At 42.2% G+C, this 26261-nt stretch overlaps 1 protein-coding gene across 3 annotated transcripts in view; it reads right to left on the bottom strand.

The window, feature by feature from the left end:
• Window positions 1-22263, bottom strand: part of GPATCH1 (G-patch domain containing 1) — a 44223-nt gene extending 21960 nt beyond the window's left edge. For all 3 annotated transcript variants that reach the window (XM_025180615.3, XM_006114930.5, XM_006114931.5), the window contains exons 1-10: window positions 22126-22263; window positions 15967-16101; window positions 15537-15622; window positions 14210-14370; window positions 10580-10677; window positions 10366-10415; window positions 9049-9294; window positions 7076-7223; window positions 4848-4927; window positions 1758-1962 (exon numbers count right to left, since the gene is read on the bottom strand). In XM_025180615.3, the coding sequence (XP_025036400.2) occupies window positions 1758-1962; window positions 4848-4927; window positions 7076-7223; window positions 9049-9294; window positions 10366-10415; window positions 10580-10677; window positions 14210-14370; window positions 15537-15622; window positions 15967-16101; window positions 22126-22195 (1279 nt within the window). In that variant the 5' untranslated portion in view covers window positions 22196-22263. The remainder of the gene's footprint in view (window positions 1-1757; window positions 1963-4847; window positions 4928-7075; window positions 7224-9048; window positions 9295-10365; window positions 10416-10579; window positions 10678-14209; window positions 14371-15536; window positions 15623-15966; window positions 16102-22125) is intronic.
• Between the last annotated feature and the right edge of the window lie 3998 nt (window positions 22264-26261).

Below are 26261 nucleotides of genomic sequence, written 5' to 3'. Positions count from 1 at the left end.
GACAAGGCCTGAAAGGCTAAAGAAAAAAGGAAGCTTTCTACTTATTTTTTTACTGAGAGAAGTGAAGTCTGACCTTTCCAGGTTTTGCGGGGACCCCTTCTTCTGGGGGTGTTTCAGAGCAGGGTGGATAAAAATCTATCATTTAAAGAAAAAAATATCAGGAGTTTATTATTATAATTCAGATTTTATTTAAATAAAATAAGGTTTATTTTTTTAAAATCTGAAATGACGACTGCTATGTTAAGGCCTAAACTTATTATTGTTTAAAACAGTTTAGATAAAATTAAATATTAAGCAGTACATGCTGCTGAGTTTTAAAGAAAGTCAATTCACAGCACTGGCAGGAAGTCATTGGCTAAGCATCTGGAATAAGAGTGTTCAAGTGCTAACTCAGCTTCTGGCAAAAGTAGCTTCTGTATGCCAATAAATTATATTTCTTTGTCTCAGTTTATTCAACTAATTCAATTCAATCACCAATTCTCTCATAGTTTAAAAAAAAAAGACAACTGGAGGATTTTTTGGGGGGCTTTGGGTTTTTTTTTTAAGACAAAAAAGAAGTCTTCCAAAAACTATGAATAAAACTTGGTGAGAGAATGCGGCCTTTTAGTTCTAAAATCCTGAAGGACATGTTGATGAAAAGCAGCGAGTTTAGCAACTACATATAATACATACTTCCTTTGTTTAATAAATTGGTTTTAAATGCAAAACACATTTTGAAAAACTAAGACTTGCTTTTCTTATGTATCTAATACATGTGATGATTTAAATTTATCTAATAAAACTAAAAATGATTGTTTTGTGCATTTTAATTGATTTCCTATTCAAACAGTTTGACACAAATCAAGTAAAAAAGTATCTTGTAAAGAAACGCATTGATAATTTTCTAAATAATGTACATTTAAAAATTAAAAATCTGAATAAATGTAAGTTAAGTGATATACTTGCTTAAATAAGTGTGTATAGAGTATTTTTGGTTAGCAAAAAAAGACCAAAATTAGTACAAAGGCTGTATTTAATTACAAATCAATATATTTTAATGGTTACCAACTAATGAGAACCAACCTTTCTTTAGGGTAATAAATCAAATGTACAAATACAAAACAAAACAAAAACAAAAATAGATGATTGTATTAATGATTACCTGATTTAAAGATTAACAATCACAAATTTAAATCAATCCACCCTGCATGAATATTGTAGCCTCTCAACTTAACTGAAGGGAAAGGCAATTAATAATATATATTCTCTCTCTAGTGTCCTTCACTGGTTGACCTTAAAATAAGTGTTAATTTTGTTAAGAAGTTTAACATTCCCTTTTCCTTTTATTTACTATCTTCTCCAGTCTCTAACTAGCATCTAGAGAGCTATCAAATCTTATAGGCTATACAAGATCTGAATTTCTAAAGTTAAAAAAAACCCACACAAGCAGAAGTTTTAAAATAAATAAAGGCTTTCTGGATGCAAAAAAATGAAATATTTTCACATACATTAATTAAAATTAAAAAGTGTAAGGAACTGAAACACGCTTGTAGGTATCCCCAGTAATTAACACAGGGAACACACTGGCCAATATGCTGGCTAGCATAGAGGATGAGTTTAGTTTTTATTAAGTTAGAAAATACATATTCAAGATCATAAATATTTGAGTTTATAAACAAGTATTCCGTATGCTAAAAATATTACGAGGATAAACTAGTACTCTATTCGGTGTTCACTGAATGTAAATTTTAACAAAACAAGAACACCCCATCACATACCTTCCAGAGCAGTCTCTCCTAGCAATTCCCTCCTCTGAGATGCATTCAGTGTGTGTCTGCTTTCCTGTGGAGTATCAGTCTCAAGCTTCCCAGTTGATTCAACTAATGCCTGAAGTAAAAATGGGTTTTCGTTTCTAGCTGTTATCACTGGCCGAAAGTAATGGACTGGTCTGTAATCCCTTGGCAACTCAGGTGGTAGGTAAGTCTTCCAAAACAAACAGAAAACACAGTGAGAGATGTAGTTTCATATTTGTATTAACAGATGAGATGCCCATCACTAAAACCACAGGGCAGAATACAAAAAAGTTAGGGTATGTCTACACTACCCCGCTAGTTCGAACTAGGAGGGTAATGTAGGCATACCGCACTTGCAAATGAAGCCCGGGATTTGAATTTCCCGGGCTTCATTTGCATAAGCGGGGAGCCGCCATTTTTAAAACCCCGCTGGTTCGAACCCCGTGCAGCGCGGCTACACGGGGCTCGAACTAGGTAGTTCAGACTAGGCTTCCTATTCCGAACTACCGGTACACCTCGTCTGAACTACCTAGTTCGAGCCCCGTGTAGCCGCGCTGCACAGGGTTCGAACCAGCGGGGTTTTAAAAATGGCGGCTCCCCGCTTATGCAAATGAAGCCCAGGAAATTCAAATCACGGGCTTCATTTGCAAGTGCGGTATGCCTACATTACCCTCCTAGTTCGAACTAGGAGGGTAGTGTAGACATACCCTTCGTCTTTTTCTGCAAGCCTGAACCGTATAGTCTATCAGTTTAATTTGTAAATTTTAACAATAGAAAAACAAGCTATAAAACAAACTGGACAGGCCCAATTAGAGTCAATAAATAAATGCTGTTGTAATAAAAACAGAAACATCTGAAACTTGAAAAATAGTGAATTGTCAGTGTCTAAAATTATACTGTAGCATAACAGAAAAATCAAGAACTGGATTTTTTTTTAATTATTTCAGAAAATACCTTGGATATTATATAAGAATTCATCATCCTTCCAGGGGGGAATTACATGCAACTTCAAATTTTAAAAGTTAAATTGTTTACCTAAACTTCTAAATTACCTCAGCATCCTCCACTGAAATTCTGTTTCTATAGCTCTTAAATGAGACATCCCAATACCTGCTTATGCTAAAGTATACTAAATGATTTTTTCCCTATTTCAGAAAAGATTACTGTCACAAAAAAATTCATATTACGCTTGAATTTTAGTCCACCTTATATTTACAACAATATATCTTGTACTTAAATAATAAAATTAGTATTAAAACAAATTTGCCACTATGAGTGTATTTGAGAAGTCATGGTCACTGCACTGCTGTGGTGTTCTGGCCACGCTGCCTCCAGCCCCAGCCAGACTGCTGGCCCTCCTGCCATTAGGCTCCCAGGCTCTCTAGTTCAGGAGCATCCAGACAGACCATGGATATTACCAGACCAGAGAGTGCCAGTCTTCAGAGGTGCAACTTGTAGTGGATGGACATATTTCAAGTTTGTATTATCAGCCTGAAAACCTATTGTTTTTACTAGTTAGGACATCTCTGCTGCTTATCAACACTTATTTTTCTTAAAAGACACATTATGAACGCACTAGAATACAGTAATAACCAAGAAGCTCTGTCAAATTGCATATCACTCTTTGGATCTATTTTAGACATGCTTACATCTTTCCTTGATAAGTTTGATTATTATTGACATACTAGCCAATAGCCCGTCATAAGACGGGATTTTGCAAGGAACCTGGAAATCATAAGATGTGTGTGTCTTGGTGGGGATCGAGTATCCCTGCCCCACCTCTTCGCCCTGCCCTCGGGTCTCTCCTCCACGTCCTATTCTCTTTCTATCTCAGTCTTCTCTCCTGAGCCTCCAGTCTCTCTCTCTCTCTCCCCTCCTCCTCCTATCTCCCCCTCTCTCTCTCAGCTCTCCTCTGCCTCCTGCCTCTTTCTCTGTCTCTCTTTTTCTCTTCTCCCCCTCCTGCCTCTCACTCTCACTCCTCCGCTCTCCTCTGTCTCCTCCGCTCTCCTCCTTTTGAATCTGGCACCCTTTCCTGACGTCAGAGACACATGTTTGTCCAGGCCCCGCCCCCGGTACATCACCACCCAACCCCTCTTCACCTCCCGCTGTGGCGCTCGGCTGACTTCTGTGCCACTCAGCCGGGCTGCCACGTGGGAGCAAGCGGCGCAAACGGCCGTTTGGGCTCTGCGGTCTCCATGCAGCATGGGGGTCGGCGCCACTTGAGTGCAGGGTGGATCGCTCTCACTGCCGCGGGACGATCCTGCCCCGTCACACGGCGCTCAGTGCTCCGCTCTGTCTACTGATCAATTCCGTGACGCCGCCCAGAGGCAACAGAAAACGTTACAGTGTTACAGAGGTATTACAGCGTTATAGAGCCACAGACGTTGGGCTTTTATATATATGAGGAGTCAGGAATGTTAAATATCGGTTAATTGAACAGTTGAGTAATCTCATGAATTCTTACTGTTTACTTGACTATTCTATAGTCCCCCGGGGTGGGCCCAGCAGCCAATGTATTCTGTCCCCACTATTGAGGAGTTCCCTGCCACTCCGCGCTGCTGCCACTTATCATAGGCGGCAGCACAGGGTGTCAGGAAGCAGCTGGTCCACTAGGGGAGACAATTTAAAAACCAGGTTCCCTCATGGACCAGCTGCCTGTAACCCCATGCTGCTGCCTCTGATACAGGGGTGGCAGCAGCCACTGTCTGGGGCAGGGTGTGTGTGTGTCTGAGTTCCTGGACAGAGTGAGCTGGAACTAAGCCGGGCTGCTTGCCTGCCTATTTCCTAATAACACTTTAAATATAGAGCTGGAGCAGGGGCAGGTCCTGGATCCATCACAAGCCAGAACTGAGACACGCTGCTGGCCACCCTGCAAAAAAATGTGCTAACGGGGCAGAGGGGGAAAATGCATGCAGTCTATAGCATTAACCTACAAGTTTTTGCCTATTGGTTAATCAAATACACTATTACATACCTAATATAAGTGATTACTTATTGTCCATATTTAAAGACATAAAGATGGCAAAATTGTAAGAGCTGTTTTTGCTAAGAGGAAACATTTTATGTTTCATTTACCTTCTTTGGAGCCGATGATTTAGAAGCCAAGCAAAAGCCATCGAGAATTTTGCCAATATATCTAACTTCTTTCTCCACTTCTATAAAATGATGACAGTATTAGTTAGGACTTTCAAAGTCCTAATTCAACTATGGAATTAACTTCATAGACAGAAATATTCAACTTTAATTAAATAATTTCATAAGATTTTATTTTCTGATACAGCATCTTTTAACTAGTATATCCTGACGTTTTTAAAAATTCCTTTTTAAAAATCCTTGGTTTTCCTCAACTTTCAAACAAATCAGCACAATACTACTATGCATGGTTTAATACAAACACAGTATGCACGGTTACTGCTAACTTACATGTCCTGCAAAAATTTTGCTAAGCAACAATCCCTTAGGCATCCCTAACTCATTCAGAATCTACTGACGCCTCCACACTTGAGACTGGCTATACACTATGCATATTGGTGGAAAAATTGGTGAAAAAAAATGGAAAAATTCAAGTTTATACACATGCATTAAATTCAATCCAAAGATAGTACTTTACCAAGTGCTGCTTTATGTGAACATCCCCACTCAAATCTCCAAAATTATCCATATTAGCATTACCCATCCTGTTGTGAGGACAGACATACACTCAGGTTGGTCTGGTGCAAGGGGGGTAAAAGCAGACCTGGTCACCATCCTGCCCATGAAGAACCTGCTGCTGCCATGGCCTTGCTCTGCCCCACCTTGTGCTGCCCGTGCGTGCCATGCACTCACACCTGCAGGAAAGCACTCTGGGGCTGTTGGAGTCTGTCATCCTGGTGCTGGCAGGCTGGATCCTGGCCAGCTTACCCATATCTGCTGGCTGGACTCCCTGTGTTCCTGGCAAGATGCGGCCTCCATCCCACACTCGGCCCATGGGCCCACTAACTTAGCTGAACCAGTCTGAGGAAGGAAGATTTGAGGGTCACAGTGGGGGAGGGAGAGGTATTTCAGGGCCAGGTTTGCAAACACGGGGCAGTACCGAGGGGCTGACTCAGGGATTTAATAGGGCCCAGGCTCGTGCCAGGGGAGCAGCTGGATTCTGGCTGTTGTTCGGGAGAAGGGTTTCTTGGACACCACTTCTGTGCAAGTCTCCCTTGAGTTCACTGGCCGTGTGGCAGAACAGCCCTGCCCAGGTGCCTGTGCACTCAGGGTGGGTGAGACGGGCTGCGCCACAATCCGGGAATGGCGTGTGGGTTCCACTGCCAGGGAGGGATACACGCCATTACCTGGCAGCGGCTGGTTTGTCTCTGGCAACTTGGCGGGAAAGCGAAAGGCACACAAAGCGTCTATGCTGCACCTTCCCCTTTCTCTGCCCAGCGCCTCCGGACCCACCAGAGGCAGAGAAGTCTCACAAGAACTCTGTTCTCTGTGACAAACGGTGTGATAGATGCCTCTCCTTTTTTTAAAAATAGTATAGCTATAGATAGATAGATAGATAGATAGATAGATGATAGATAGATAGATAGATTAGTATGGGGTGCAAAATCACGCCATGTGTTTGCAAGTAAATTACTGAAGCATTTGTAAATATCAATGCATCTTTTCTGACATAAAACTTATTCAAAAGTCTTAATCAAGGCCTAGTATTACTTTTAACCTAGTGCGCGTGCGAGCGCACACACACAGTATTTCTGAGATTTTCAACAATAACCATTAATGTTACTCATGAACTATTGCTACTGTTCATTAATGTTACTCATGAACTATTGCTACTGTTAGTGGTAATTATTTTCCTCCTACAGCAGCCCTCTTTCATGGTAATTTAGAGCTGTTTAATGCTAATGTAGTTTTAGATCAATTGTGCTGGAAATTTTCATACTGACATTTTCTAACTTTTGAATGTTTTTCTTTGCAATCTTGATAGTTAATATTTTTTCCATATAATATTTTATACTTAGACCACAGACAACTTTGGAATAAGTTCTTTTAATGGTGATCTGTATTTTATAGCAGTGGCTGCTTTTCACTTTTTTCCTGCACCAGCACAAAAAATGTCTTCAAATAAATTAAACTGAAGAAAAAAGAAGTTTTCATTTAATCTGCTTTTGAACTACTATTAACAGGAATGGAGGGGAATAGGTGAAATGTTGAAATCTCAAGGCTAAAGTATCAATCCTTTATAAATGAACATACTTGAAAAAGAGATTAGCATCCTCATCTACAGTATTTTAAATACAAATATACTGAAATTTCAGATATAAAATTCTTACCTTTCTTGTTTTTATACTGCTTTGGTGCAGTCCAACCATACAGGCAATCTCCAGGTTCCTCATCTTTCAGAACTGTATCGTATTTTGACAGTGTTTCAGTAGCATATATATCTTCATCTTCTTCTTCCATAGCTCCTACACCAAAAGCCTAGAAAAAAAAAGTTTTCAATTTAAAATGGTTATATTTTGACACAGTAGAATTTTTTCCCTTGAAAAGGTAACATGTCACAATATGTAAATTTTGTCTGACATTAAAATTACATGTTTGGGACAAGTTTGATAGCTTTCCATTAGGGATGTGAAGTGTAACTGTGTACATGGTTAACCAATGAGCCCAGGTAGAGGCAGCAGTGTGTGGGGAGGCAGGGAAGGTAGAGGGATAGCCGGGAAGGCGCACCGGCTTCCAAGGAGCCGACTGCTGAAATTTACACAATTGAATGCAGTTTACTATCCCTACTTTCCATTATACCCTGCCAAATGAGAGACCAATGATCAAAACAGCAAATGTGTCCTTAAGCAGAAAGGGAATGGGACTACTATATGTTAGGGGCGTGTCTGGCTTATAATTGGCAGTCTTATTCATACTGAAGAATATATCCTGCCATTTGAATAACAAAGGTACTAGTTTAGCTCTCAAGGAAAAAAATAAATTACTGGAAAGAAGCCTTCAAAGAGAATAATGCAATGGGAATAAATACAGTCATATTTGACCATATTTCTTTTTTCCCCTAAAATCACATAACTTGACAATGTTCTGTGTGAAAACATGAATCACAGGCATAATGCTAAAAGGCAACTGAATGTGGCTGACAGAACCTAACATGGGAAAGAAATGGCCAAAAATTAAACATCTTTGTATCATGAAAAGCTCATTTTACTCCAACTAAAGAAATACAGCATTAATTTGTACTTAAACTGTACTCATCATATTATTACATTACATCAATGAATTTGCTACACCATATAGAAGCTTTAAGGGACTCAGCCATGGCTTCATAGCAAGTTACTGTAGCAATGGGAAAAGAAGCAAGGTAGCCTGCCTCCCAGGCCTTTTTTCAAACCACATAAACTTTCTTGCAATCACTCTACAGTTTCTGAGTATTTTCCATCTTGATCAGGCGTCAAGAAGAAATAAAGATCAATTATCTACATTTTATTTTCCAAAAAGCCAGAAAGAGTAGAAAAAGTATGACACTACCTTATAAAAGGGATCATTTAATGAAAGCATTGCTTCACATTGATAAGGTAGTTTCTGTTATAGCATTATCCCATATTCTCATAACAGAAAAAAAGAAATATCTGTATTTATAGAAAAAAATGCTATTGCTTTAACCAGAAGTGTTACCTGATATGGACTAGGAAGTTGCCTGATATGCATTTGGCCCTTACAGATTCTACTGCAATATTAAGCGTACTGAGAGACAGCAAGACCGCGAGAGAGGTTTGTTTTATTCCACTCTCTCACAATTTGGGTCTGGCCCATGAAAGCTCATCACTTACTAAACTATCTTGTTAGTCTTTAAAGTGCTACATAGTCCTGTTTTTTGTTCCAGCTACACCAGACTAACACGGCTACATTTCTATCACAATTTAATTTTGGAATGTCATGCATAATCTAATTGGAACCAAATCTTACTTCTTTCAACCAATATATACTAAATTCAAGATTCAGGTTAACCATATTTATTGGTGTTTGATCAAATCATTTTACCTCTCTGTGCCTTAGTTTTTCCCAACTCTAATTTGGTATAAAATGACTATTCTGCATCACAAAATATTGTAAGATTTAATTCATACTCTCTCTGATTCTCAAAGAGATTGAAACAGAGAAACACCAAGTACTCTTTTTAATAATAGAAACAGTATTTTAAATTTGCTTTAAAACTGTTTCAATTCTAATTTGAGAGATTTTAAAATAAACATTTATTTCCTATAACTGACATTGCAACACAATACATACAGTAATGTTTTACCTGGCCTGAGATTCCGAGTTTTCTTCCTTTACTAGGTCTCAGATCACCAAGCAGATTACTTGTATTTTCAGAACCATCAGTAAAAAGACTGAAATCTCCTCCTCCTGAAACCCCAAACAATGCTTTGGTGGGATCTAAACCTTTGTATCCAAGTCCATGGACATTCTCTTTAGGAGTCAAATCTACTGGCATTACATCTTTGGGTGCAAACGTAACATTCTCTGGCTGATATTCATCCTCTTCATCCTTTTACAAAGTTAAAGTACATTACAATAAAGAAGCATTAAACACTGTAGAACAATATAAAAATGCAAGTCCCATAACATTTAGCTAAATGAAGTCCAATTCTGAAAAAGTTTAAAAATTCTTTATATACATAGTAATGTCACTGCATATGCCTAACAAAATGAGCTGTTCTAGGTTTACATTAACCAACCATTAGCATTCAGAAGCAGAGCTCTGTATAGCTCAAAAGCATGTCATTTTCACCAACGGAACTTGATCCAATAAAAAAATATTACATTGCCCATCTCTAATATCCTGGGACCAACATTACAAATATTAGTAGTCTAGTTATATAATAGTTGGAGTTTTTTTGTGTTAGACTCAATCACTTGCTTACAGACAGACAACCTCAAATATATAGAGAGAGTCTATCTGTTCAAGAATTCTTCCCAAATAGGAAGAGCTAGGACCACCAAATTTGATATGTAGCTTCCTTTTATCACAACTTAAAGCAAAGCAAAGGTTTGGTTGTGCCAGGATAATGGGATGTGCCTGAAATGCGACTGTTTCTCATAACCAGGAAAGGGTTCTGCTCCTAAGGACAGCTATCCTGTGTAACAACCACAGAGGGGCAGCAAAGGGCCAAAGACAGCTCTAACCCCATTGGGATACCACAGGGCAAGCATAGAGAAAGGGACGGCTATCTATACAAGATAGCTTATATGCTTGTCTGTTTTCTTGTCTATCCTCCCAGCTGGGGGAAAAAAGGGGGCAACGCACTGGGTCCACTGGAACTGCAGTGGCTAGGGTAAAGCACTGCTCACCTGGACTGAAGCTGCTGTGGTAAGAGATGGGCTGGGGTAGCCTTCTCTCCCCAGGACAGCCTGCATGCTGAACCCCTCATCTACAGCCCCATCTCAGAACAATGATTTAAATAAAACACATACATTTTCATTTTATTTTCCAAAATTCAAAAACTGAGTTAAGGACTAGATCAACACCAGGTTTGTGTTCTAGTGTGTGTATATAGATAAAGATATATATAAAGTTATATTTTTATATAAAAAACAGTAACTTTTGCCTGCATAATACCTCAGATCCATCAGGTGGTAGTGCACAGCCATACACTTTTACTTCAGGATCTATAAAGACATAACAGCACCATATTATGAAGTTCCAATTCTTTAGTAAGTTTCTCTTAGTTAAAATTTAAAAAAAAAGCAAATTGAAGTTTTCAAAACAGCTTCTCGATATCAGAGAAGATTAGAAATTTATTTTCCATTACTCAAAACTTCATTGAACATACCAGATTTTTGTTTGCGAGGCTTTCTCTTTACTCGAGGTCCAACGCCTTGTCCTTCTTTCCAGCCCATTTTTCGCAACAGTTCAACACCAATAGTTATTCTAAGAGAAATTAACAAAACATTTATGTTGACAGTCTACTTTTAAAGTATTCATGATGAAGCTCCTTAAAGCTATAAATAAAATTGGGGGCTGCTGGCCAGGAGCCACTTACAATAAGCACCTTCCAACCAGAGCCTGCACCTGGCACCCACTCGCTCTCACACGCCAACTCCCTGCCCCAGGTCACAGCTCAAACCCCCTGCATCCCTTCTTTCATCCCTTCTCTCATAACTCCCTCCCCAACCCTGCATTCCTCTTGTTCCCTAATCATAGAATAATAGGACTGGAAGGGACCTCGAGAGGTCACTGAGTCCAGCCCCCCGCCCTCAAGGCAGGACCAAGCTCCACCTACACCATCCCTGACAGATGTCTATCTAACCTGTTCTTAAATATCTCCACAAAGGGAGATTCCACCACCTCCCTTGGCAGTTTATTCCAATATTGACCACCCTGACAGTTAGGAATTTTTTCCTAATGTCCAATCTAAACCTCCCTTGCTGCACTTTAAGCCCATTACTCCTTGTCCTGTCCTCAGAAACCAAGAGGAACAATTTTTCTCCTTCCTCCTTGTGACACCCTTTTAGATATTTGAAAACCGCTATCATGTCCCCCCCTTAATCTTCTTTTTTCCAAACTAAACAAGCCCAGTTCATGAAGCCTGGCTTCATAGGTCATGTTCTCTAAACCTTTAATCATTCTTGTCGCTCTTCTCTGTACCCTTTCCAATTTCTCCACATCTTTCTTGAAATGTGACGCCCAGAACTGGACACAGTACTCCAGCTGAGGCCTAACTAGTGCAGAGTAGAGCGGCAGAATGACTTCACGAGTTTTGCTTACAACACACCTGTTGATACAACCTAGAATCATATTTGCTTTTTTTGCAACAGCATCACACTGTTGACTCATATTCAACTTGTGGTCCACTATGACCCCTAGATCCCTTTCCGCCATGCTCCTTCCTAGACAGTCGCTTCCCATCTTGTATGTATGGAACTGATTGTTCCTTCCTAAGTGGAGCACTTTGCATTTCTCTTTATTAAACCTCATCCTGTTTACCTCTGACCATTTCTCTAACTTGCTAAGGTCATTTTGAATTATGTCCCTATCCTCCAAAGAAGTCACAACCCCACCCAGTTTGGTATCATCTGCAAACTTAATAAGCGTACTCTCTATCCCAATATCTACATCATTGATGAAGATATTGAACAGTACGGGTTCCAAAACAGACCCTTGAGGAACTCCACTTGTTATCCCTTTCCAGCAGGATTTAGAACCGTTAACAACAACTCTCTGACTACGGTTATCCAGCCAATTATGCACCCACCTTATCGTGGCCCTATCTAAGTTATATTTGCCTAGTTTATCAATAAGAATATCATGCGAGACCGTATCAAATGCCTTACTAAAGTCTAGGTATATGACATCCACCGCTTCTCCCTTATCCACAAGGCTCGTTATCTTATCAAAGAAAGCTATCAGATTAGTTTGGCATGACTTGTTCTTCACAAACCCATGCTGACTATTCCCTATCACTTTATTACCTTCCAAGTGTTTGCATATGATTTCCTTAATTACCTGCTCCATTATCTTCCCTAGGACAGACGTTAAACTGACCGGTCTATAGTTTCCTGGGTTGTTCTTATTCCCCTTTTTATAGATGGGCACAATATTTGCGCTTTTCCAGTCTTCTGGAATCTCCCCTGTCTGCCATGATTTTTCAAAGATCATAGCTAAAGGCTCAGATACCTCCTCTATCAGCTCCTTGAGTATCCTGGGATGCATTTCATCAGGACCTGGTGACTTGCTGACATCTAACTTTCCTAAGTGATTTTTAACTTGTTCTTTGTGTATCCTATCTTCTAAACTTACCCTCTCTCTGCTTGTATTCACTACGTTAGGCACACCTCCAGACTTCTCGGTGAAGACCGAAACAAAGAAGTCATTGAGCATCTCCGCCATTTCCAAGTTTCCTGTTACTGCTTCTCCCTCCTCACTAAGCAGTGGGCCTACCCTGTCCTTGGTCTTCCTCTTGCTTTTAATGTATTTATAAAAGGTCTTCTTGTTTCCCTTTATGCCTGTAGCTAGTTTGATCTCATTTTGTGCCTTTGCCTTTCTAATCTTGCCCCTGCATTCCCGTGTTGCTTGCCTATATTCATCCTTTGTTAGTTGTCCTAGTTTCCATTTTTTATATGACTCCTTTTTTATTTTGAGATCATGCAAGATCTCCTTGTTAAGCCAAGCTGGTCTTTTGCCATATTTTCTATCTTTCCTACACAGCGGAATTGTTTGCTTTTGGGCCCTTAACAACATCCCTTTGAAATACTTCCAACTCTCCTCAGTTGTTTTTCCCTTCAGTCTTGCTTCCCATGGGACCTTACCTACAAGTTCTCTGAGCTTATCAAAATCTGCCTTCCTGAAATCCATTACCTCAATTGTGCTGGTCTCCCTTCTACCTTTCCTTAAGATCATGAACTCTATTATTTCGTGATCACTGTCCCCTATACTGTCTTCCACTTTCAAGTTCTCAACTAGTTCCTCCCTATTTGTTAAAACCAAATCCAGAACAGCTTCTCCTCTGGTAGCTTTTTCAACCTTCTGAAACAGAAAGTTGTCTCCAATGCAGTCCAGAAACTTATTGGATAGCCTGTGCCTCGCTGTGTTAGTTTCCCAACATATGTCTGGATAGTTGAAGTCCCCCATCACCACCAAATCCTGGGCTTTGGATAGTTTTGTTAATTGTTTAAAAAAGGCCTCATCCACCTCTTCCACCTGGCTAGGTGGCCTGTAGTAGACTGCTAGCATGATATCACCCTCATTTTTTACCCCTTTTAGCTTAACCCAGAGACTCTCTACACAGCTATCTCCTACGTTCATCTCCACTTCAGTCCAAGTGTGTACATTTTTAATATACAAGGCAACCCCTCCTCCCTTTTTTCCCTCTCTGTCCTTCCTGAGCAAGCCGTACCCTTCCATAACAACATTACAATCATGCGTCCCATCCCACCAGGTTTCTGTAATACCAATAATATCATAGTTGTATTTATTGGTTAGCAATTCCAGTTCTTCCTGCTTATTACCCATACTTCTCGCATTTGTATATAGGCATCTAAGATACTGATTTAATCACCCATCCAGAGCTCCCTCCTGTATCCAACTACTGCCCAGACCCCACAGCCCCTTCATTAATATCACAGAAAAGTGCATCCGTTAACCACTTACCAAATTCTTAGACTGGTCCCCCATCAAAAATTATTGCCCACCCCTGCATAATATGGGTCAAATTTTCACAGAAAATTGCTATAAGCACAATTCTGCACATATCATTTGTATTTGTACCTTGCATGCAGAAATGCAAATGACTATGCACAAAATTTGCTTGTACCAAACAAGATGGCAGATGAAGACACCTTTGAAAATGTAATTTTACATATTTTGCAGTTACTTGCACTTAATGCAGCAGTCAGAAATTCCTTTACTTGCCAATACAGCATAGGTTTTTGGTTTCGGGAAGGAGGGAGCTATACCTACTTACTTTGCAGGTGAAATTAAATCACCCAGTGCAGTGGCTCCTGGAATGGATGAAGCTACCTCTGCAATCTGCCTAGCTTTTTCTTTTATTCTATCTTTGTGTTTGGAAGCAAAGTCTTCTGTTGTTGTAATTTCTTTAGGTGCTATCCCATATTCACCAAGATCCTGAAAAACAGACACACAAAATGGAAAAATTAAAATTACAAAATAACTTTTCTTCAAATATAGATTAATATTAAATATTCCAAGGACAAAATGTGGTTTATGCCCTTTATTTTGACTAGGTTAGATGTCTAACTCCAATTACATTTCAATGGGAAATGAGCACCTACCTCCTCTTAAGCACTAGCACAAATCACAGTCCTCAATTACATCTGCTTCTTTATGATGGAGACCTAGTAAGTTTTGTTTGCTTTCTGTTTAGTAAGGCTTTTTGTTTGTTTTAAATAGATCCTACCCAGAAGATTTTAAGGTTTATTATAAAACTGGTTAGAATTATCATATCATAGATACAAAATAAGTAAAACATTAAGGCTACGTCTATACTACAAGGTTTTTGCGGAAAAATGGCTGGTTTTGCGTAAAAACACACAGAACATCCACACCTCAAGTACGCTTTTGTGCAATAAAATCTACAGTCAATCGACACAACAGAGGGTTTTTTGAAGTGTAAGTATACCTCCTTCTATGAAGAATAACTCCTTTCTGTGCTACAGCAATTGCGCAAAAAGGCACGTGTGGACATTCCACAGGGGTTTCTTGCACAAAAAAGAACTTATCTGGAAAACCACAGGTGTTCTGATGGTCATTCTATCACTGGTCATCAAAGCTTTCTTGTGCAAGAGTGTCCATGCAGTGTGGATGCTCTCTCGCACAAAAGCGATGCGCTTTGAGGTATGGACGCACTTTTGCACAATAAAGTTTTTGTGCAAGAAACCTTCCGCAAAAGACTTCTTGCGCAAAAACCCTGTAGTGTAGATGTAGCGTAAATTATTTTATTTAGATTCTTGAAAATGCTATTTTGTTTAAATTCCCTACAAACATTTAAAACTACACCTATCAGCCCTCAAAACTAGTCTGCCATCAAAACGAGATGCTCATATTTTACATCCTAATATTTCCAAGTTAAGAAGCAAGCAAAACCCACCATCACCAAATATGCACTTGTCCCTGATAAAATTAATCAGTTTTTTTCATGAAAATTTAAAATGAATCGTTCTTACAAATTTCTTATTAGGCTATCTATAATAAAAGTGACTATTATCCATATTTATATAATTCATGCAACAATATATCACTGCATATATTGCCACAACTTTTTGTAAATTTACCTCTTCGTCCATAAAGTCTTCTGGTCCAAGGACTCTTTTGTCTGCTCTCTTCTGACGTGATGATACAAAAGTTGAAGGTGCCCATCCTTTTAAGAAAGCAAATTTTTAAGAAATGTATCAAAATAAACTCTAATATAATGTATGAATGCAGCAAGGAAATGGTATACATAGCCATTCTGACATTCTATGAATTAGAAACACATGAAGGACATGCCAACATAATGTGATGCATCCATAAGCAGAACATTCCAAGGGAAGCACCTTCAATAATGTTCATTTTAACAGAAAAGTATTAAACACTGAACATCAGCAGAAAAAATTATATAATGCCAATTTACATTTGTTTTCCCAAAACAGAGTAATGTTGTGTTTTGATAAAGTAGCATTGCAGTCTTTTCCACGAGAATGACTTTCATATACAATCTCTGACCTTCTTTTGAACCAACAGTGTTGAAGTAGCCAGCAGAGAAACCACCGCTAAACGCTCCATGAAAACGTTTGTATCGTCCCTTTTCATCTTTAACAGTCTGCTCTTGAAGAGGAACTGGCTTCTTAATTCGTTGACCTATAATTATAAAAATACAAAGGAAAGTGAATTAGCCCGGTTAAAAGAATCAAATCTTCACTCTTCTCAACAACCATTTGTTCCCCACAGGAATAGCAGCCAACTCTGAAGTGCAAAGCGACAGCAGTTCAACTGTGCAGGTCAACACTACATGCTGTAGTAATGAAGTGCAGTTTTATGTACCTCATATTGCATGTGAGTCTTACCGTTGGATACAAATACTGTGTACCTCAGTTTTCCTAGGTACTGCACCAATGCCTAGATGGTCATGGGAATTGGGTATGTGACTTCTCCTGAGGCCCAGCTTTCTGCACATAAACAATGTCTGATGTCCATAACCTGAGCTACAGAAGGGGGATGCAACCAGTGACACCTTTAGCCCAGGAAGCAGGATAAAGGCCAGACCCTCAGCCACAGGTGAGGTCTGGGGCCAGGCAGCGGGAAGCAAATCAGTTTTACAATGCTGATTGAGTGTCTGCTTCCTGCAGAGTTGGGGGGGCAGTGCTTTCTCGCTTCTCCAGGAGCCCCACCCAAGTGCATGGTGTGGAAGTGCATGCTATGGAAGGGGATGCTGAATGCTCTGAGGTCAAGCCCAAGAAGGTCAAGGCTATGTAAAGCTTCTTGCTCTGGTGACAGTGTGCTCCGAGAAAGGAGGCACACTACCTCGAGTTCTGACTGGTTTCATACAGAGCAGTTTCAGAGCAGCACTCTCACAACTCCACAACAACTGAAGTTTAAAACAAGAACGGAGAAAGAATAAGAAAATTAAAATAGTTAAGGATTCCTAAATCCTAATCCCAGTTCTGACACCCATTATTTCTATGGCTAGGAAGCAAACCATAAACTGTCTCCTTAATGTCCTGATCTATATAATGGGAAGAATAATACAGGTTGGACTTTCCTGGTCCAGTACATTTGGTACCTGACCGGTCCCAGACAAGGGAGTTTGCCAGACCATTGGAGATGTGGGAGGCGGGCAGCCTCCCTGCTAGGCTCTTCTCCCCAGCCACCTAGCACCAATCCCCTGGCATCCTGGTTGCAGCAGCCCTGCCCTTGCCAGTGGCCCCACAAGCTCCAGCGGCCCCACCAGTCCCACTGGTTGCAGGTTCTGCTGCCCCATAATATCCATCAGCCCTAGCAGCTCTGTGGTGCCATGAGCATTGCCCCTACAGGCTTTGGGCTCTGCTGCCCCTGCTGGCTGGCTCTGCTCCCAGCTGCCAGCAACCTCTGCCACTGGGATTCTCTAGGTCAGCAACTTCTGTAGTCCTGTCAGACCCTGTATGTTGCCAGACCAGAGATTCCCAGACCACAGAAATTCAATCTGTACTTATTTATCTACATAAGAGGGTGTTTGTAAAATATTATGAAAATTAAAAGTGCTAAGTGTTACTAATATTAATATCATATCCAACTGAAGCTCTAAGAATCTAGAAGGCAGAATGTTACTATCCAATTTGGAAATTAATCAACACAGAGGTTACCTAAGAACACTATCATTGCAAATAGTCAACAGGATCTTTAAAAGCCAAGCTTATCTTTAAGTGGCCAGTACCTCAATTGCATGATTCTGCCCCAAAACCAAAAAACTTCCAATAGCACCATCACCCTAACCGGAGTTAAGGAAGCTCTGTGAAAGTGCAGACCTCTGCCAACATGCAATCTATTACAGAATCATGGACCTTGAAATATGTGGTGCAATTGCCTGTTCTGAAATTACATTTTAACAAGACGACTTCCAGGGAACAGAGGGATTCGCATAATAAGCGCTTTTAAAGTGTATATATATTAAAGTGTATATATAATATTTTTATATAAACTTGTTGTGTGTAAACTCATTACTGTATTGTTTACTGAAAACCAAAAGTATGCATGTCTTGACAAAATCATGTAAGACACTGTCATTTCTCCAAGAGATTTATAATCTCAGGGACAGATAACTGAAACATGTTTTATTTAGTGCTTACTGTCCACTGACTTCAACACTACTCACAGTAGTGAGTATTAAGTCCCAGTTAAGTGTTTGCAGGATCAGATAGGTCTCTAAGGCCCCAAAACTTTTGTCATGGCCTTCAAAGGGTGGAAATCTATATTAGGCAAATATTTACCACTGAAATATAATATTGTACATATATAATACATAAGATGAAGGTTAAACATTCATGTGGCAAGCAGTCCTGTGCATGTACCCACATGCAGATGCTCTTCTGGTTACATAGAGTCTCTGTGCTTTTGATAGCAGGATACCTATTTACATGCACCTCCAGGGCAGTTTTATGAAATTGGATATAAAAGGAAAATTATTGACTCTGACCCTTCTAAATAGGGTAACCATATTTCCCTATTCTGAATATGGGACAACTTGTAAAATTACTCATATTCAAGTGAGTTCAACAGCCATCAGAACTATGCAGTACAAACATTCACACTGATAATCAAGTTGACTGAATCCCATTAAAAAGAAATTAAAAAAAATCAAACTACACAGTATTTATCTTCATATATTTAAGACTTTAGGGCTCACGTGGGCAGAGGTAACACACATACTCCTATACACCTCTCATACAGCAGGGGGTGAACGACAAATCTGATCCTCCCCACTTGTAACTCTCCACCCTCCATGCCTGGCTGGGCTCCCAGTGGACCCTCTTGTCATGTTACCTGGCACTGTGACTTCCCAAGGCAACATATGGGGATGACACACACAAGGTCTTCTACTATTTGATCTGAGGAAGTGAATCTGGCCCACGAAAGCTCATCACCTAATAAACCATCTTGTTAGTCTTTTAAGTGCTTCATAGTCCTGGTTTTTGTTTCAGCTATACCAGACTAACATGGCTACATTTCTATCACTAAGGTCACATGCCTCCTTCTTGATTTCTGCACTAACACCAGCAGAAATGTGGCCAGCAGCAGCCTTTCAGCACTATGCAGGAGAGATGGGATGGGAGCTGCCCTAGCCGCAGGAAAGGAGGAGAGGGGAAGGGATGACATGTTCCATGTCTTTGCAGAGCTCATCCCTTCCTGCCTCACATAGTGTTAAATAGCATCTAACACCTCCAAGCTGCAGCTGGCCAACAACAATACCTATTGTGCACCAAGGCCCAGGGAATCTGACTGCAGGGGTTACAAGTATCACAGAGCCTGGTCAGAAAGGTGGCTGAGCAGGGACAGTGCATAGGGGACAGAACAGTCCCACACTCCCTGAGGGCAGGACACAGAATAGGGGAGAGAGAGAAGAAGAGGGGGCTAAGCCCCTGCCCAAGGGACTGCAGGTTTGGGATGGAAACAAGCTGGAAATTGATTCTCTACCCCACAATCCCAAAATTTGTGAGTGGAGAGGCTCTCTTGTGCTAGAGCTGTACAGGGCTTTGGCATATGCTCAGCTCAGCTCCTCTTGGCCAGCCACAGGCCTGAGGGTCTTGGACTTTTCTGGGGTGCTAGCTGAGACAGAGGCAGTGGAGGAAGGAAGGGGCATGCCAGCCAGACTGTTGGTGAGCTCAGCACTCTGACCAGGAGCTGATTCTTCACACAGCTCTGGGAGTGAGAGGTGCTCCACATGGAAAGGGGATATTGGAGGTGGGGGAGGAGTGAACGGGAAAGACAGGGAGAGGATAGCAAGAGGAAGAGCATGTAAAAGGCCAATGGGAAGAGGCAACATGTAATCAGCCACCACGAGGCAACCTGCCTGCACTCACCAACCACCACAGCCTGCAATGCACCACCACTGCTGGCTGGAAACAGGATATGTGGGTGGGACTCTGCTGGCTGAGAGCTGGCATGTAGTGGGAGCTGGGCAGATGCACCAGCAGGGTAGTCAGCCCCATACACTGCATCTTCGCCCTTCTACCAGCTTGTACACCTACTCCCAATCATCAGCTACTAAACCCACCTGCCACTCATTGTTGGTAGGTAGGCAGCTGGTGAGTAGGTCCGGCTGACACTTATAGGAGGAGGGAGACAAAAACTTCAGGACAATGTGCCTATATTTAAGAAAAAAGTCAGGACACCTGCACAAGGATTAAATACAAGGATGTTAAAAGGTGTTTATTTGTGTAAAGTGTAACTGCTGACATTTTCAGTGGTTACACATTTACATGTGAGGGGGAGCAGGCCACAGAAGCAGCAGCACAGGAAGGCAGGCGCTCACTTTTAAACCAGCTCCTTCCTTCCCCCCTCACCCCAAACTGCTGTCTCTGTGGGAGGCAGTAGTGGGGTGGTGGGGAGGACAAGCAGCTCCCCATAAGCACCAGCTCCCGCTTCCTCTTGCTGCTTCTGATAGAGACAGCAGCGGAGGAGGCGAGGGGCTGCATTTAACAGTGAGTGTTAACGGATGAGCCCCATCCCTATTAAATATAGGACTATCCCTTTAAAAATGGAACATCTGATCACCCTACTTATAAGGCAATAGAAAACAGTATTAAAATGAGCAACACTTTGTATTTCATCCTTGAGTACGATGCACTAAAAACCATGGAGAGATCTACTGTACATTGTGCCTACCTTCTACAGTAACAAATTGCTTTCTAAGTTTATCTAAATAAATACATTTACTTTCATTGTTTACTGCACTCCAGCCCTATTCCAACATTTATGAGAAATACAATTCTGTTTTTGCAAAAGCCTTGTGTCAGCCATGTACATGTTTTTGGTTATCTGAGTATAGACGTGAAAAGGGTCAACTTTTATAACTACAATATACTTTTATTTTTAACAATCTGACCACCAACAAGACCTTACAGAAATGCTGGAACTTCTCTGAATGTACTAAGAATTGAAGCCTTCAATTGTTCAGAATGTGAAAACTGTACCAGGATTTTTGATATTCCATTTAAGCAGACATTTGACAACTTGGCCGAGAAGTGACATTATTAAAAGACAAGTAATCCTGAGTGATCTAACTTATTCCTGTACAGGAAGAGAAATAATCTATACTCACATAAAGCATCTTTATATTAGCATAACTGTGTTTCCACTATGAGTTGCACTGGTATCACTATTTTAGTAAACAAAATCACAACCATAACCAAACTGGTACAAAATCTGTGGGCAGATCCCAGGCCTTAATGGCATTTGTGTCCGAAAACTGAGGACCTCTTACTGCTAAAAGAAGCATCTAGAAATTAGTAACAAAGATCAGAGAAGAAATCCCATGCTCCCCTTCCAGTTTGCTTGTGTTGCATGTTTGCCAGCTCTTGTCTATCATTTGTACCAACCAGTGGTACAAGTACCCGTAGGGGTACTCAAGAGAAGTCTGGAGGGTACGTCAACACAACAGAAATTTGAAGAAAACTGAATTTTTGTTTTAAGTTTTACAGCGCTTAATTATTTTTGTACTTTTTACACCCAAAAATTTAATCGCCCGCCCGGCGATGATTAAATTGTTTAAACAAATGAGTTGCAATGGTAGAAACAAAATTGTGTGCCTGAAAACTGTAGGTACTTGGGGTACTTATACTTTTTTTAAAAAGGGGTACTTTATATATATATTACAAAAGTTGAGAAACACTGATCTGTACCACCCCCTTTTCCCTATAGACGCAACTGCGTTGTGCACCAACTACTACATCAAGCCTCCCCAACCACCAGACCAAACCCAGAGGTTTCTTCACCTCTACGCCCCCTATTAACACTCCGCAGCACAGCAGCCTCGGTTCACTGGCATTTGCCCGCCCAGCCCCTTCTTAACCTGGCCGTGTTTACTGGACCGCCCCCGGGAAGAGCTTGGCTGAGGAGAGCGGGGCCGCTCGCGTAGGGCAGGCCCCTGGGGAGCCACAGAGCAGGCGGCGGCAGGGAGAGGCGCTCGTCTCGCCAGCCTGGAGCCGGACGAGCGGCCTAGCTGGGCGGCTGCCGAGACGGGGATCTGCCCCGCAGGGTCTGGCTACAAGGCGGCTCCCCTCCGGCCTCCCCATGTGGGCAGAGCGCTGCGGGCAGACGCGGCTCCTCGCTCAACGCCCGCCCGCAGCGTAAGTCGGGCTCCTCAGGGAGATGCCGCCACGCCAGCCGGGGGAGCCGGACCCCCCTTACCCTCGAGCAGAGGCTCCAGGGAGGTGCCATAACTCGCCAGATCCTCCTCCTCGCTGTCGCTGGCCTCCATCTTCGGAGCGCGGCGCCTGGCGCGGGCCCGGCGCTGTCACGTGAGGGAGGCGGGAGCCGAGCGGGCGCCGCCATGGCTCGGACTCGGCTCCGCTCGGGCTGAAGCTGCCCAGAGCCCGCGGGCGCTAGGGGGCTGCTCTAGCGCGGGTCCCCTTATCGGGTAACAGTGTCGCTGCGGGTCCGCGTCACTGCATCTGAAACGAAGAGACGGGTGAGCACCCTGTGGGGCAAAGCAGTGAAATAAGGGACAGTCCCTTGAAATACGGGCTGGGTGGGCGCTGAGCATTTCAAATCGTTCTTGATGTCAAAGAAATGCAAAAGCCCTGGTAGGTGATGCAGCCTTACCCCCTCTGCAGGTGGAGGGTGTCCCTCCGCAGTACGTTTTCTATTGCATGGTCCCATCTAGTTTTAAAAGTTCCAAGGAGCTGGGATTCTAGCACATACCTCAACAAAGGACAGGGCCAAGTTCTGCTTACAGTTACAATCATACAACCACTTTCTTCCACTATTTGATCTGAGGAAGTGGGTCTGGCCCACGAAAGCTCATCATCTAATAAACCATCTTGTTAGTCTTTAAAGTGCTACATTGTCCTGCATTTTGCTTCAGCTACCCCAGACGGCTACATTTCTATCACCAATCATACAACCACTGTTTCCCATGGCATCTTACAAGTGACACAAGGTAGAATTAGGCGAGTGGTGTGTCTCTATCATGTTGCAAGTTGTGATAGTGTGTCACTCCTCAAATGTGATTTCTGGGATCCATTCCTGGCTCCCAAGCTATGTTTGCAGGATGCAGAATTGCCACAACAAAAGCACAATGAACTTGGAAATAATGTGACAGGAGTCTAAGATCCCTTTCATATTCTTGTGGCTGTACTGGAATGAAGTGGGAATGGGGTCAGGAAATCCACTGGGATTTCATCTTTAATTTCCTGTAGCTTCATCCCACAGCAGCACGCATCCTTCATGTCAATCAGAGGTCAGCAACTTATGGTTCTTGAGCCAAATATGTCTCTTTCGTCATTTCCAAAATATATGCAACTTTTCAAATTAAAATTTTTAAAAAAAAATTAAAAATTTATAATTACTCATGTCAAGATAGTCTTTTTTATTTTTTCTATTTCTCCTTTAAACAGAGGTAATGGAAAGGCAATGATCCCGGGTAAAAACTAGCTGCTTAGAGCATTCTGCTCATTTAAAGGCCCAGTTGAGGGAGCGCTGTAGAGGCTGTGTGCGTGCTCCCAGCCAGGATAGTAAGAGGGTCGGGCAGTGGCAGATGCCTCCACCTGGCCATGGTAGCCCTGGCTCCAGCCCCCATCAAACTGCCTCAGTCAGTCCCCGGCTGCCATGCTCATGGGGCAAAATCTGTGGCCTAGCCTTGGTGACCATGCCACTACTGCAACAGACCAGCTGCGGTGGTCCAACTTGTGCTCCAGCTGTGGCAGCCTGGCCAACAAGACCCTACTTGGGGCCTAGCACCCATGTGGCTGCAGTGTCCTGTCCCTGGGCCCCATCCTGGTCCAGCTGATGTCAGGACTCTTATTTAAAGGCTTGTTCAGGGAGGTGAAGTGCGTATGTGGTGCTAGCAAAGTAAATACATGTATGTAACAGAGCCTATTAAAGCAGTACTGGGAAAAGAGTAGTGTTAAGGTTAGGTGGGCCACCTTCACTGCACCTCGCCTGATTTACCCAAGTTCCTATTTTGCTGACACTAAGATTCTGAAAGGAATGACATCTCAGCAGGCAAACTTATTTTTCCCCTTGTATGAAGAAAAGCAGAAGAGGTACCAACTGCATAGAACCCAGCTATCAAGGCCAACCACAGGATGAGCCAGTGGGAAAGGAAACAATGAAAATACCCATCAGCCAAGACTCCTTTCAAATAAATGCATCCCTCCAACCTGCACTGTGAAAGGTGGTAAAAGGCAAAAGAATGAAAGCAAATGCCACTCTCTCAGGGGAGAGCTTTCCTACCTCTGTCCTTGGTGTCTTTATGATAAAGGTAAAACAGCTAAATAAACTCTGAGGAAGAAGCTAGCAGATTTATTCCCTTTCCCAGGCCCCAGAGAATGAAGGTTGTTTTCCATGTAACCCTTCCCTTTATAGTGAATTCCTTTTCATTGCTCTGAATTTCTTTTAGTAACAAACTCTAGTTTGGCCTTCACAGTCTAAATAGGCATAGGCTCTGAGGATAAGGGCCAATTCATTCCCTGTTCAACCTGACCCAGACTCAGCTGCAGCCCCTACTTCCCTTTCCTCTGTGATTTGGTGTGAGAGGGGAGCGTAGTGGCGGATGGGCTCCAATCCACTTTTGGGTGCCTGGAGATGGGTCATCCCCTTGGCTCCCATGAGAAGTAAGGATTGGGGTGTCCTGGTGGGGCTTGGGACAGGCTGTTCACTCTGGTGGTGAGAGTGGGGATTGGATCCTGAGTTATCCTGCCTGGGGTAGAGGGTGGCTGCCAAGGAGGGGGGGTTACCTGCCAGCACCAGCTGTGTGATGACTCTCCTTACACGTTAGATGTTATGATGCGGAAGAAGTGAAGACAAGCCTGAGCCCCAGCGCCAGGTCCCATGGTCCCACTTTGCTGAGAGCCTCTTTCCGCCACATGCATGTTAGGACTATGCACTGAGGCTGTGAACCTCTTTGGGGCCCTATTCTAAGTTCCCTGCAAGCTGCACAACCGGGCAGCTGTGCAGCTACTAATTAAGCCCTGCCCAGAGGTTTAGGGGTGCTGCACAGAGAGCTTCTTGGCCTGAAAGGGGCACTTCCTCAACAGCAGAGGTTTCCGTTAAAAGCATTTGCAGAAAAAGAGCGTCTAGTTTGACATGGACGCTTTTCCGCAAAACCACTTTTTGTGGAAAAGCGTCTGTGCCAATCTAGACGCGGTTTTGCGCAAGAAAGCCCCGAGCGCCATTTTTGCTATCGGGGCTTTTTTGCGCAAAACAATACCGCATTGTCTACACTGGCCCTCTTGCGCAAAAGCATTTGGGCAAGAGGGCTTTTTCCCGAACGGGAGCAGCATAGCATTTCCGCAAGAAGCACTGATTTCAGTCAGTAGGAATTCAGTGTTCTTGCGGAAATTCAAGCGGCCAGTGTAGACAGCTGGCAAGTTTTTCTGCAAAAGCAGCTGCTTTTGCGGAAAAACTTGCCAGTCTAGACGCAGCCTGTCTGTCTCAGCACAGCAGCCATAGCTGGGCTCCATAAATAGGTCTCTCTCCTGAGTAGAACTTGCTGGGGAGAAGGAGGAGGAGTAGATTTCATGAGGGTATGTGGAGAAAAAAGGGGGGTGAGTGGGTGCTAGCATCTGTCCAATGAGCGGGGGGACAGAGCGGAGTTTGTTTGGGGTATCTTAATTTGCTCTTGTCTGGACTGCAGGCAGCAAGAGCCAGTTGAGCTGCAGACATAGGAATCTCTCCTGGCCTGGGGCAGTCTGTACGGGGTGGTGCCAAAATTTCAGGTGGGTTAAAAGCTCGTGACATTTGCATGATTACATTTCAAAGTTTACATAGGTGTTAATGGCTTAAGGTAAGAAAAGGAAAGGATTCTTTTAACATAATTTTTTTAGTGTTGTCCATATCTGCAAACTCTGATCTTAATTATTGTTATAGCTCCTATGTCACTAGTTAATACATAGTAAATTGTTAAAACTGGAAGAACTTTACCATGGATCCTGTTCCATTTGTTTGGCCTTTCAATTGGAGTTGGATTCTGGACAAGTGTTCTGGGGACTTCTGTGAGTTAGTGACACACACACAAGGTGAAAGTTTCAAAGTAGAACTTTTATCTATTTTACAGATCTCTGTTTCATTTGGATAGCATGGATCCTAAACATTTCCCAGAGAGAGTGTGTAAGCCTGAGTGAATGCCTTTCACTCTCGTATTAACACTGGAAAGGAGAGCATGACTATTTCTAGTTGACTCGATTTGTTTTAGCATCTTAAAGCTGTGCATATTTTTTAGACTTTTACTTAATGACTATGTCTGATTTATTTATATAGCTATGTGCAATATGCCCTATTTTGGTGATAGCTTGAGTTGTTAGGACAATAATAATGTACTCCAG

The sequence above is a fragment of the Pelodiscus sinensis genome, chromosome 12, assembly GCF_052426305.1.
Source record: "Pelodiscus sinensis isolate ZL-2025 chromosome 12, ASM5242630v1, whole genome shotgun sequence".
NCBI lineage: Eukaryota > Metazoa > Chordata > Testudines > Trionychidae > Pelodiscus > Pelodiscus sinensis.
This window is presented reverse-complemented; position numbering and strand designations above follow the sequence as displayed.